The 12,255-nt window shown below is 45.5% G+C and overlaps 1 protein-coding gene across 1 annotated transcript; it reads left to right on the top strand.

Annotated features, from left to right (window-relative positions):
• Positions 1–7,000: 7,000 nt before the first annotated feature.
• On the top strand, positions 7,001–7,918 carry LOC149862696 (olfactory receptor 14A16-like). Its single transcript, XM_090054061.1, has one exon. The coding sequence runs from the start codon at positions 7,001–7,003 to the stop codon at positions 7,916–7,918; it is 918 nt and encodes a 305-aa protein (XP_089910187.1).
• Positions 7,919–12,255: the final 4,337 nt, after the last annotated feature.

The raw sequence follows: 12,255 nt of genomic DNA, 5'->3' as shown, positions 1-12,255 counted from the left end.
ACAGGTATAAAAGTGTAGCATGCCTTTCCCTTGACTTGCCATCTTAATAACTAAGTTGTGTTTTGCCTGTTTTGTTTGCTGTCTCCTCCAAGTTTACACATAGTTGGTCTAATTTACCATCAATTTTATTCATGTTTTAACCATTACAGAGAAGTCCATGGTACTTTCTGTCTCCAGACAATTAATGTAATGAGCCAAACTCATCCAAGCCATTACTTAGTCTAAGACTTTCCAAATGATAGCTTGTTCAGGAATACAGCTATCTCTCTCCCCATCTCTCCAAATGCAACAGCAGCCAGGGTCCCTGAGCTCCACTTCCCTCCTCAGGCTTTTGTTGCTTTCTCCCAACTCCTTGGGGGGCAGGCAGCAAAGGGTGCAAGGTGGGGGGGGGCAGATTAGTGAGTGGATAGTGAAGATGGGTCACAGTGAAGTTGTAGGGTGGTGCATGAGTGCACAGCTCAGCAGGGAAGGGGCTGTTCATGCCTGTGCTGTGCCTGGGAGGCTCATGACTCTCTTCACATATAGCCCCACTTTTACAGTATGCAGGGCATCTGGCCCCTTATCACATTTAAAAGTTGGGCTGCCCTGATGTAGTTGACATCAGGCTAAAAGACCAGTTGAGGCCAGTAAATATTTCCATTGCCACTGCAACATGTTTACAACTAAACTTCATTTCATGTTTTTTTAAGGTTTTTTAATAAATCCCAGTAGGATGAATTATATTGAAAGCCGGTTCACTATTCAATGATCACCTGAAAATAATTTTGAAGGGCTAAATCAATGCAACACCTTTCTCCACATAACTAACACAAGGCAGAGGCCCCTGTTATATACCTAGCTGTGCTCTAAAGGGCTCAATTAAGTGCATATGTAACATGGGTAGCAATGGTTCTAACATTTACAAATTCTGTAGACACTTTCCATGGATTTCAAATATCTCAGGCCTCTCCCCTCAGGTTATTTTGCCAAAATTATACAGAGCATTCAATTACAGTGGTGTTAAAAGGTTACATTTAAAGTATCCTGGATCTGTGGCATGTTAAGCAGTGTTAGTTTGAACAGTTTCAGGGCAGTCACAGGTTAAGGATAAAAGCCAACTCTGACTTGCACAATTTTGACTTGCCACTAGAGGGAATGGCAAGCAGAGGCATGGGCAATAGCCAGGACTCTATACCTCCTCTGGAGTGGAGCATCTGGGGGTTAACCTTAGTGAGAGCATGGAGCCCAGGGAAACATGCCTCTTGGGCTCCAAGTTCTAACCACAGTTTGTGCCTAAGCAGCCATTTTTTCCAGAAATGTAAGAGGTTGGGAAGGGAAGCAATGCCCCCACCACACCCCATATTCTTTTGGCAGTTGGTGAGTCAAGTGGATGTGGATCAATAATAGGGGTGTGGGAAGCTTTGGTTGCTGATTTGATTCAGAGAAGATTTGACCCAATTCAGAGACTGAATTGCCAAATCCAAATCGAATTGGGAGAAAAAAAAAAACTGAATTGATTCAGAGTCACCAAATCAATTCAGAAAATATTCGGCAAAAGATTTGGAGATTCGGAGACTCGGGAGGGAGTCTGGCAGGGGAGCAGAAACTGAGAAGAGGGCGGGGGAGCAGGGGTGGGGGGGAAGATGGACATCTGTAGCTGGCCAGTGACTGTGATCTTTCCCTGAGTCCCCTTCCAATCACAGTGTTCTGGGGGAGGGATGCAGAAACAGCATATAAGCCTCTGTCTGCAGCCCTTCTGTCCCTTTTGTAAGATGTTTCTGCCTGAACAACAGCATCTGAAAGGTACAACTGGCAGCACCAAAACCCTTGATCACTGGATGGAGGTGCTGGTGAACAAAGTCAGGGAGGCAGTAAGGTAGATGCAGAGGGACGTGGAGGAGGGGATCCACTCTCCCATGCCAGCACTCCCAGCATCAGCCAATCTCCTCCACACCAGGCGCTGCCAACAGGGGCCAAGGGCATGGCTTCAATGTTGGGGTCCAGAGGCACCAGACCCCAGCCTCCGCCAGGTAGAGCCCATGATTCTATGAGGCTTTGTTGGCTACCTATCTCACCAAGGATGTGGAGTTGCTGGACTGTGACCCCTTGGCCTATTGTTAGCTTAGAGGTGTCCATGATCCACCTGTACAGAAATGTTTGTCCTGAACTAGAGTTCATGAGGCCTGGGATCTGGATGCCCCCTATTGCTATGGGGCCCACTATTTGGTAGTCTCTATAGGGATCTCAGAGACCCCAGATTGGAAATACCAGCCAGCCATGAGGGGAGAAATCCCAGTTTCAGTGATGAGGCAGCCACACAGAAAAGAGATTGAATTTGATGCCACCATTATGATGCCAGTTGTGTCTGTCTTTTCGAAGCCCTGGATCTATCCATGATGATCAGTAATCTGTTCCAAGAATCTGAATCACAGTCTCCACTCAACCATTCATCTTGTAAAAAGGAGAGAAGGACTTCTTTATTTTAAAATCATGGAATTAATTGCTGACCATGAATTAAACATGAACTACATATGGTCAGATCCTTTTATGTGACAAAATGCAATTCTATTCCACTCTGTTCAAGTCCCTGAAAAAGCATTATTTTATAAGCTTGATAGGTCCTCCTCTGCCTGCTTTAATTTTTGACTGCTATTAAGGCAAAGATAACAGAGACTTGCATGCTAGTTATGCTATCTTCAGGAATTATATTTTTCAGTATTCAGTAAGCGTGATTATACTTAAGGGTCTATATTTATTTGGTGCTCTACTGGTGGTATAGAACATGGGAGAGGCGTCTTCTTCCTCGGTTTTTCTCAAGTGTTAGTAGCATTTTAAATAGATAAAAACAATGGCTAATGCAGACTAAAAACAAAACAAAACAAAACAAAACAGCCACCACAGTCTTCCTGTTGGGAGTTGAGAAAAATTCTGATCTGCATTTCAGTCCTTCTTATTTCAGTCCTTTCTGCCAAATTACATCGTGGTATAGCTTTGAACCTCTAAACCACTCTGTGGAATGAGGTATCCTTCACCAACAGGACTGCCATCACAACATTTAAGCACTAGTAACTTGGGTTCACAAGGGGCCTGCCTGCCAAGCTCAGCAGGCAGCCATTGAAGGTTAATGGGGAAACCCAGTTGCTAGAGGCCCACCATGGAGGGTGGAACTGTGTAGGCTCAGCAGCTGTGTACAGTTTATTGCCCCAAACACCCCTCCAAGATTACAACCAAACATGGAATGTAATCTCCAAAGCAAGGAGACTCACAACCTCTTCGGGCGGAGGAACAAAGACATGCATGGAAAATGTGCATGTCTACACAATCAACTGTTGTACCGCAAATACTTGTATGGGGAAGAGGTAGAAGGGCAGGCAGTCTTCAGTACCTGGCAAAATGCTAGAAGGCTGAAGATGTTGTACTGGCAGACAGGTGAGAGATCTGTATCTCCACAGATCATTCTGCTGACCCAAAGATTCATGCTGCAGTTGCCTGGAGATACTTCCCTCTCCTGTGTCACCTCTTATAACAGAGAAGGATGAAGGTGGCAATATAACAGCCATATGCCATGATCATAAGGTAAGCCATGTCTTCTTGGCTGAAACATTGCAGCAAAAAAGAAGAGCAGAGCACAGTGTTAATCATAGGGAAGTTATGGACTTGTAGATAGTGATGGAGAGGATGATCTGTCTTGGGAACTTGGGATCATGGCAGCACAATATTCCTTGCTCTGCTGTCATGTGGCCAACGAGGTGGGAATCTTTGTATCCAGGACAGTGCAGGGGGATTGTTTGCTACAGTGTATGGGGGCCCAAATGTATGTATGAACCATGCCTCCCCTTGGATACAGGAAAAGTGATTTGGACCCAAAAAGTTTCAAGAAAATACATGAGACTAGGTCAGCCAACTTTCGGAGGCAGAATGCTGTCTCATCAGCAAATGTCCCAAACAACTCTAGTTATGAGTCCTATCCAGGTGCCTGATATATTTATCCACTTCACCTGGTGCTTCTGGGACTGCCTGCCTGGAAGCCCAATGGACTAGGCTTGGATAAATACTCATCCACAGCACAGAGGTTACCTCTACAAATCACCTACAAACAGCAAGAGTTTTCAGAATATTTCCGAATGATAGGCTTTAAAATGTCCCCTAAAGGTAGATCACTACCTTCATAGATTGGTAAATAGGGCTAGAGAGAGAGGCATCTAAACATACAGAGCTGCAGACCTATGTGGATAGATAGAGAGACAGAGAGAGAGATTCCAAGAACTCTGGCTTTGGAAGAGAAAAGACGTGACAACGGGAGGAGATCCTCCAAGAGAAGCACCGTAAGTTTGCTGTGTGTTTTAGAGACTATAGGATTACAGAAAGGATGTAATGGTTGCTAGGTGGGATGGTTTAGCCATGATATCCTACCGTGAGGAGTCAGCTTGACCAATGACCTCACTAGGTTCCTTCAAGCCCTATGCTCTTATGACTCTGATCCCAAGGCTGATTTCAGGACCAACCATTCAAACATAGTATGTTTCTTTTCAGATTTTTGTTGACATCTGAAATTTCAGTACTGAAAATTCAGGGCTTGTCTACCTGAGAAATTCTGGTAGGTTGCAATTTTCAATTAAGTTCTCAGGTGGTTTAGTTGAACTTCATTAATCTCTTCTTTAGGCACCTTCCCTATGGCTTTTTCCTGCCTGAAGTAGATTAAGTCAGAATAAAGTCTATTTCATTTGAGACTACAGGAGTTCTGGCTTAGCTTTAAAACACCTAGGCTATTTCTCTTGCATAAAACCACTTTGCTGGATAAGGAATCTGTTGCTTTGGTGGCTTCTGTGCTGAGAACCCATGAGGGCCAAAGGCAGCGCTTAGTTTCCAGAACAAATGGTGCAGTTCGTCTGCAGGTTCTGTCCGATGGAAAGACAGGCCAATAAAAAATGATTTACAGATGGTTATGGTGAATTACAATGTCTAAAGGAGAATGGTTCCACCATTCCTAAGTGCCAGTCACTTGGGTTAGAGACTCCTTGTGGGATGTTGTAAGGTGAAGGGTAGTTTGATAGTGAAAGGGACAAGGGCAACAGGAATAGCTGAAATCATTCAAAACATTGCAGTTGAGAAACGGATACAGATAAAAAAGGAGCAGGGAGCATGTGGAAGAATATTGGTGTTAGTATAGATAAAGTATCCATCTGCTGTCAGTCTTTATGCCTATCAAAGAATCCTAAAAAAAATATGGTTGGAAGGGACATCAGAGGGACATTTAGTTCAACCCCTGCTCCAAGTGCAACCACCCCTAGCTATATCATGCCACATAAGGCTTTGTCTACCCGAATCTTAAAAAACTCTAAGAATGCAGATTCCACAACCTTTCTGGGTAGACCTTTCCAGTGTTTTATTACTTGCCTTGTGAATAAGTTTTCCCTACTATCTAATCTAACCTTTTCCTGCTGCACCTTGAATATATCTATCTGTCTATTTGTCTATCCACCTATCTCTCTGTCTATCTACAGAACCATCAGGCAACGGACTGACCTGCTTAATCTCGAGCAGGTCCAGGGAGGTGATCCTCCCCCTCTATGCGGCACTGGTCAGGCCGCAGCTGGAGTACTGCGTCCAGTTCTGGGCGCCACACTTCAAGAGGGACGTGGACGATATGGAGAGAGTCCAGAGGAGGGCCACTCGTATGATCAGGGGTCAGCAGGGCAGGCCTTATGAGGAGAGGCTACGGGACCTGAACCTGTTTAGCCTCCACAAGAGAAGGTTAAGGGGGGACCTTGTGGCCTGCTACAAACTGGTCAGGGGGGATCAGCAGGTATTGGGGGAGTCCCTGTTCCCCCGTGCGCTGCCAGGAGTGACCAGGAATAACGGTCACAAGTTGGCGGAGGGTAGGTTTAGATTAGATATTAGGAGGCGCTACTTCACAGTCAGGGCGGCTAGGGCCTGGAACCAGCTTCCAGGGGAAGTGGTGCAGGCTCCTAGCCTGGGGATTTTTAAAAGGAAGTTAGATGAGCACCTTGCCGGGGTCATCTGACCCCGGTGCTCTTTCCTGCCAAGGCAGGGGGTCGGACTTGATGATCTACCTAGGTCCCTTCCGACTCTAGCTACTATGAAACTATGAAACTATGAATTTGCGCTCAGAGATGTTCAATTGGATTGCATTAAGCCCATGTGTAAACACTTAGAGTCAAATCCCATTTCACTTTGAAAAACTCAGATGCCATTTAAATCGCATTGTTGTACGAATGCTTTGCTGCAAAATAACAGTCGCAGTAGCAAATGCTCTCTGGGTGGGGTAATCTACAGGCAATATTGTCTTGCTCCTTGATCAAGTGGCCAAGAGACTAAGAGGGAGGGTCAAACACTTGGTGGGAATTATTTCTGTGACTCGTGTGTTAGGACTTGCCTGGTTTTATGAAATGTGGCGTATAGTTCTGTTGTTCTGGGGTGTCCATGTGGGTGGGGTGCAGCCTATGGAGCATGCACAACAGAGACATAGAGGGAGATATGGAGATAGGTGGCTAAGTGCCACTTGGGCACAATAAGATGAAACAGGATTTTCCCTGTTATTCATAGCAGAGAGGCTGCACTCCAGTTTGGCATCCCTTTGCTTCAAAGTGGATTGCAATCAAACTAAAGCTACTTGGAAGTTCCCTTCCCTTGAACATCATCCCTTTATGTGGAATACATTTCTTTGAGGGTCCCCAGGAAGGCTAATCCTGATGTGGTGCAGGGCAATGGTTGCCATCAGAAATAAAGGGCAGAACATTGAGTGAAAAAGGAAAGACCCAGAGAAGTAAGGAGAAGTGGCAGACACCCAATGGAGGGAACTAAAATGGAACAGTGAAAAAGAGAAATTTAAATTATATGAGATTATATGGGCCTAATGCAATCCAACTGAACATCTCTAACATCAGATTAAGTAGGGTGGTCATATAACATTATATGACAGTTATATGAGGAATTTAAGCGTAAGTTTTTGTCTCTGTCATTTCCTCTGCAGCCAGCCCACAATGGTGCAAGGAAGAAAATGTCCAACCAAAGCTCTGTGTCCGAGGTCATCCTTCTGAGATTCTCTGACATTTGGGAGTTGCAGATTTTGTATTTTTTCATGTTCCTAGTGATTTACCTCAGCGCCCTGATGGGGAACCTTCTCATCGTCATGGCTGTAATCCTTGACCACCAGCTCCACAACCCTATGAACTTCTTCCTGATGAACTTGTCCATCTTGGATGTTGGAACTATTTCTGTCATCATCCCCAAAACCATGGTCAATTCCCTGCTGAATATTAGAACAATCTCCTATGCTGGGTGTGCCACCCAAGTTTTTTTCTTTCTTGTCTTGGTGGGAGCAGATGTTGCTATTCTCACTGTCATGGCATATGATCGCTACACTGCCATCTGCAAGCCCTTGCACTATGAGATGATCATGAACAAAAGAGCATGTGTCCAGATGGCATCCAGTGCGTGGATAGCAGGGATACTCAACTCTATCATGCACACTTGGAACATGTTTGCATTCAACTTCTGTGGAGGCAATGTGGTGGACTTGTTCTTCTGTGACATTCCTCAACTCCTCAAGCTCTCCTGCTCAAGTACATATTTCAGGGAACTCTGTATAATATTTTTTAGTTCCTGCTTAGTTTTATGCTGTTTTACTCTCATTCTTGCATCCTACATTCACATCTTCAGTGCAGTGCTGAGAATCCCCTCAGAGCAGGGCCGGCATAAAGCCTTTTCCACCTGCATCCCTCACCTCATTGTGGTTTCCCTGCTTGTCTTCTCTGGAACATTTGCATACTTAAAACCTGTGTCCCACACTCCATCAGGGCTGGATCTCATAGTGGGTGTCCTGTATACGGTAGTGCCCCCATTTATGAACCCCATCATCTACAGCATGAGAAACAAGAAGATACTTGCTGCTCTGAAGAAAATGTCTCACTTTTAGTTAATCAGTGACTATTAGGTGCCCATTAGGCCTGTGTAAAGTGGCTAATATTCACTTCTGATTTGGATTTGGCTGATTTGGGGGACAGTGATTCGATTTGGTGATTCAAATCACTGTCCTGAATTGATTCTACCGAATCTGATTTGGAGATTTGGCTGCAGCCAAATCAGGTGGACCTCCAAATCCACCCTATCTCCCACATGGCTGCCCTGCTTGCCCCAGCTCATGGGTTTTTAAAATAAATCCCCCACTCACCAGCTGCTGCCAGGTGGGGGGCAATCCCCACTGCTTTTCACTTCTCTGTGCTCCATGAGGGGCTCTGCCACAAGGCCCCAGAACCCCTAAGGTGACTACAGCAGCCGGTGAGGGCAGGTTTGTTTTTGTTTTTTTGAAGGGCCAGGAGGTGTGGCGGCCATGGGGGCGCAGAGAGAGTGAGCAGGGATCAGGGGGCTTGTGGCAGAGGCCCCCAGCAGCGTGGGGCAGCAGGGGGGCCAGCGGGGATCTACCCCAAGCCTGGCAGGATCCTGTGAGTGGGGGCTTTTTTTTAAAGAGCCGGGAGCTGTGAAGGGTAGGGCAGCCATGTGTGGGGGTGGGGGTGGGAGAGCGGTCAGAGGCACTCAAGGGGTCTGGGGGAGCATGCAGGGGATGGGGCCTGGTAGCAGTCCCTCCATGGTCCCCTCTCCCCTCCTGCAGCCTCCCCTCCCTTCCCCCACCCCCTCCTTAGCAGCATGGAGTCCGGCCAAATCACCAAAGCTCCACGAATCTTTTCCAAATTGATTTGGAGAGCTTTGAATCAATTCATACCTTTTAACTGGTCTCCTGATTCAATTTGAATTCAGAGATTCAGCCACTAAATTGGGCCGAATCTCCTCTGAATCGAATTGGCACCCACCGCCCTAGTGCCCATGTCCCACCAGTGATTTACTGTCGCTCTGTGCTTCTGGGGCAGTATCAGGTACGTCATTGACAGCATACAGTCTACAAAAGTGAGCTAGGTTCTTTTTGAAACTGTTTTGTAACTACTGATGGACTATGGCCAAGTCCTTCCTTCAGGCTTGTAAAGCAGGAATGATGCTGTTGCAACTAACAGTGTGAACTGTCCATGTTAAACTGCTGTGTGAGAGAAAAAAAACAAAACTTGGGCTGTGCAACTTCAGGCAAAGACTCCCTGATGGGATGCCAATCTTCTTGTTGTCTTCCACCCTACTACAATATGGTGTGCAGTTCTGTGCCTGCCCAGCTCCTATGGTTGGACAGTACAGGGCTATTTCTATCCTGGGAACATGTCCAGAAGTGGGCAGGGGGATTCTGATGCCCACTCTAAAATGGCGCCAAAGATGGGTACCCTGCTTGCCCTAGCTCAGGTATGGTACTTTATATACCAAATAGCAACTTTCGTATTCTTTCCACATCTGCGACATAGAGATTGGAGCCAAGGCAGACTTTTGAAGAAGAATAAGGCCACAATTTTAAAGATCCAGAATTCCAGAAAAGCCTCCATTGTGAGATCCCATTGTTTAAAAGGATATTTAGATGCCTATGTACTAGTCATGCTGACTAAAAAGGATAGTACAGAAGCTTCTTAAGACACCTATGAGTAAAGAGAGCCCTCGCAGATATCATAGAAATAGCATTCCCAAATTTCCAAAGCCAGTAGTTTCTTATATGAGAGGCACTTCTGTGCCACAGAAAGGTTCTGTGCCTTGTTATTGAGAGAATCCACTTTATCACTCTGTAGATGCTCACACCACATTAAGACTGATTGCAGTGCCTTGAAACTAAGGGTATGTAGTAAGTCTTTAGGGGACCAAATAGCATAGCAAGGCCAGTGACAGAGGTGGGTTAGAAGGATTAAGTGCTCACACCATGTGTCAGGCAATTTTATTATAGCCCCTTGCACCTGCCATGTGTGCCGTAGAACACAGAGAAGAAAACTTCCTGCAAAGGAAAAGCTGTGGTCCAGGAGTCTTGCCTTTTATGATCAAAAAGGGCAGCAAGACTGCCCTCCATGAAAGCTTCCTAAACATGCCTCTGCCTTTTTTGATAGAGCTAGGTTAAATATCTGCCAAAGCCTAGCAGACTATTTGGTGAGAAGCAACTTGACCCCAAAGGGCCTAGATCTCCCTCAGTGTCGGAGAGGACCTTGGACCTTTCTCCCAATTCTCACAGGTGCAAAAGATGATGTCACTAGTTTATGTATGTCATGTCCCTGTCCCTCAACTTACTATCTTACTAATTACAAAATGGGGCTTGGTCACTATTGTTTTGTGAATCGTGCAAGATCACATGTAATTGGTCTAACCTGACATACATTTTAGTCATGTTTTAAGCATGGCTGAGAAGTCTGTGAGAACTGTCTGTCTCCAGACATTTAATGTGATGGGCCCAACTCACCAAAACACTCCTTAATCTAGGGCTCTCAAACTCATGTCCTGGGCTACTGTCCAGCCACCTCTCTCCCCATCACTCTACCTGCAACCAGTAGTCACTCTCTGGGCTCCCCTTTCTTCTCAGGCTTTTGCTGCTTGCTCCCAACTCCATGGGTTAGGGAAGGCAGGAGATGGTGAATCTGCAGTTCAGTGATAGGGGGTGGAGATGGGGTCACAGTGCAGTGATGGTGATGGGATGTGATTGCAAAGTTCAGTGACGGGGTGGGGTTCCTGCCTCTGTTGTGCCTGGGAGGCTCATGACTCCCACTACTGCAGCCCCACTTTTGAAATTTGCATGGCATTTGGCCCCTCACCACAGAGAAAAGTTGGACTGCCCTGACTTAGTTGATAACAGGATACAAGACAAGTTGAGTCCAGTGAATATTTCATCCCTTCTTCAAGATGTTTACAAGTGAGCTCCTTTTCATGTTTTTCCAAATATTGTTTTAATAAGTCCCAGTGGGACAAATTAAAATGAAACCTTGTTCCAAGTTTTCTGATCAGCTGAACATAATTTTGAAGGGCTAAGTCAATGCAATGCCTCTTTCCACTTAACTAACAGAAATTATAGGCCCTTGTTTATACCGAGCTGTGCTCTTAGGACATTTCATTGCTTATGTAGCATTTACAAAATGTTACAAATTGTACCAAACACTTACAAGTTACAACATTTACCAAGGTTTCTAACACTTCCCAGGAACTTTCAAACATCTCAACCCTCTCTTCTGAGGTGTACTATGATACTGTCATCTAGAGCAGTCTATTAGGGTAGTGATACTGGTTACTTTTACATTATATATAATCTGTGGCATGTTAGGCAGTATTATTTAGAATAGTTCTGGAGCATTCACATATTAAGGCTTAATCCTGTCTCTGATCTGCACTAGTGTTACTTGCCACTAGAGGGTCTGGTGAGCAGAGGTGTGGCCAGGAGACAGGACCCAATCCCTCCTCTGGGGGTGGAGTGACTGTGGGTGAACCAGGATCAGAGCATGGAGCCTGAGGAAGCATGTCTCCTTGGGCTCCATGTTTTCACTATGCCCTGTGCTAGGCAGCTCTTGTTTATAGGAGCGTGAAAGGCGGGGGAGGGAAGCCATGCCAACATCCCTCAAATATTTCTGCTTGTGACTGAGCCCAGTAGATGTAGGTCAATAGCCCTTGGAGGGTAGGGTTGTATGCTTGGACCATAGACCAGGGGACTAGATCCAGACCTCTTTTTTCCCCAAGAAATAGCAGTGTCATGTGATGTAAGTTAGGGTGATGTCCACAGGAGTGTTGGGTTTGGCATAGTGCCATTTTCTTGGAGATTTCAAGAGCTAGGAGATAGAGGGTGCTTTGCTCTATTAAAAATTACTGTGAGCAGCCCCAATTTATGAAGGTGTTTGATAGGTCTGTTGCCAATGTTTGAGCCAAGGCATTGTGGGTTACTACCACCTCTGGGCACTGGGTATCATTATCTTAAAGTACTAGAAAAAAGCAACAACTACTGGTACTGGGCTCTAAGATCCCAATGATATCTACCCCAACTTTCTAAAATGGGTTCCTAGCAAAGACACTGGAACCAACAGGTCTGATGCCACGTGTGTGGGGCCACCAGCACACATTTAGAGCACTCAGCACAGTTATCTTTAATGTTTTGGTAAATTCTGAGTCAGAAGGACCTGGTGAGTACCAATTCCTGGGTCCCAAACCTCAGGATGTTGTATGCCAATACAAAAACTTGGTCACAAGCCAAGGTCATATGTTTGTCAATATAAAAACTTGGTTTAAAAGCTAATTTGGCATCAGCTGATGGTTTCTCCAGACCCCAGTAATTCAATCCCACAGAACCTTCATCAGTACATACCTTTGCAACTCAAAATACTTATCTTGGGTGGCTTGGTGAGAAATTATTCTTGTGTCATTTAC

This window comes from Crocodylus siamensis, chromosome 6 (assembly GCF_052110815.1).
Source record: "Crocodylus siamensis isolate JL-2025a chromosome 6, ASM5211081v1, whole genome shotgun sequence".
Lineage (NCBI taxonomy): Eukaryota > Metazoa > Chordata > Crocodylia > Crocodylidae > Crocodylus > Crocodylus siamensis.
The sequence above is the reverse complement of the archived record's forward strand: the minus strand, read 5'-3'. Positions and strand labels throughout refer to the sequence as shown.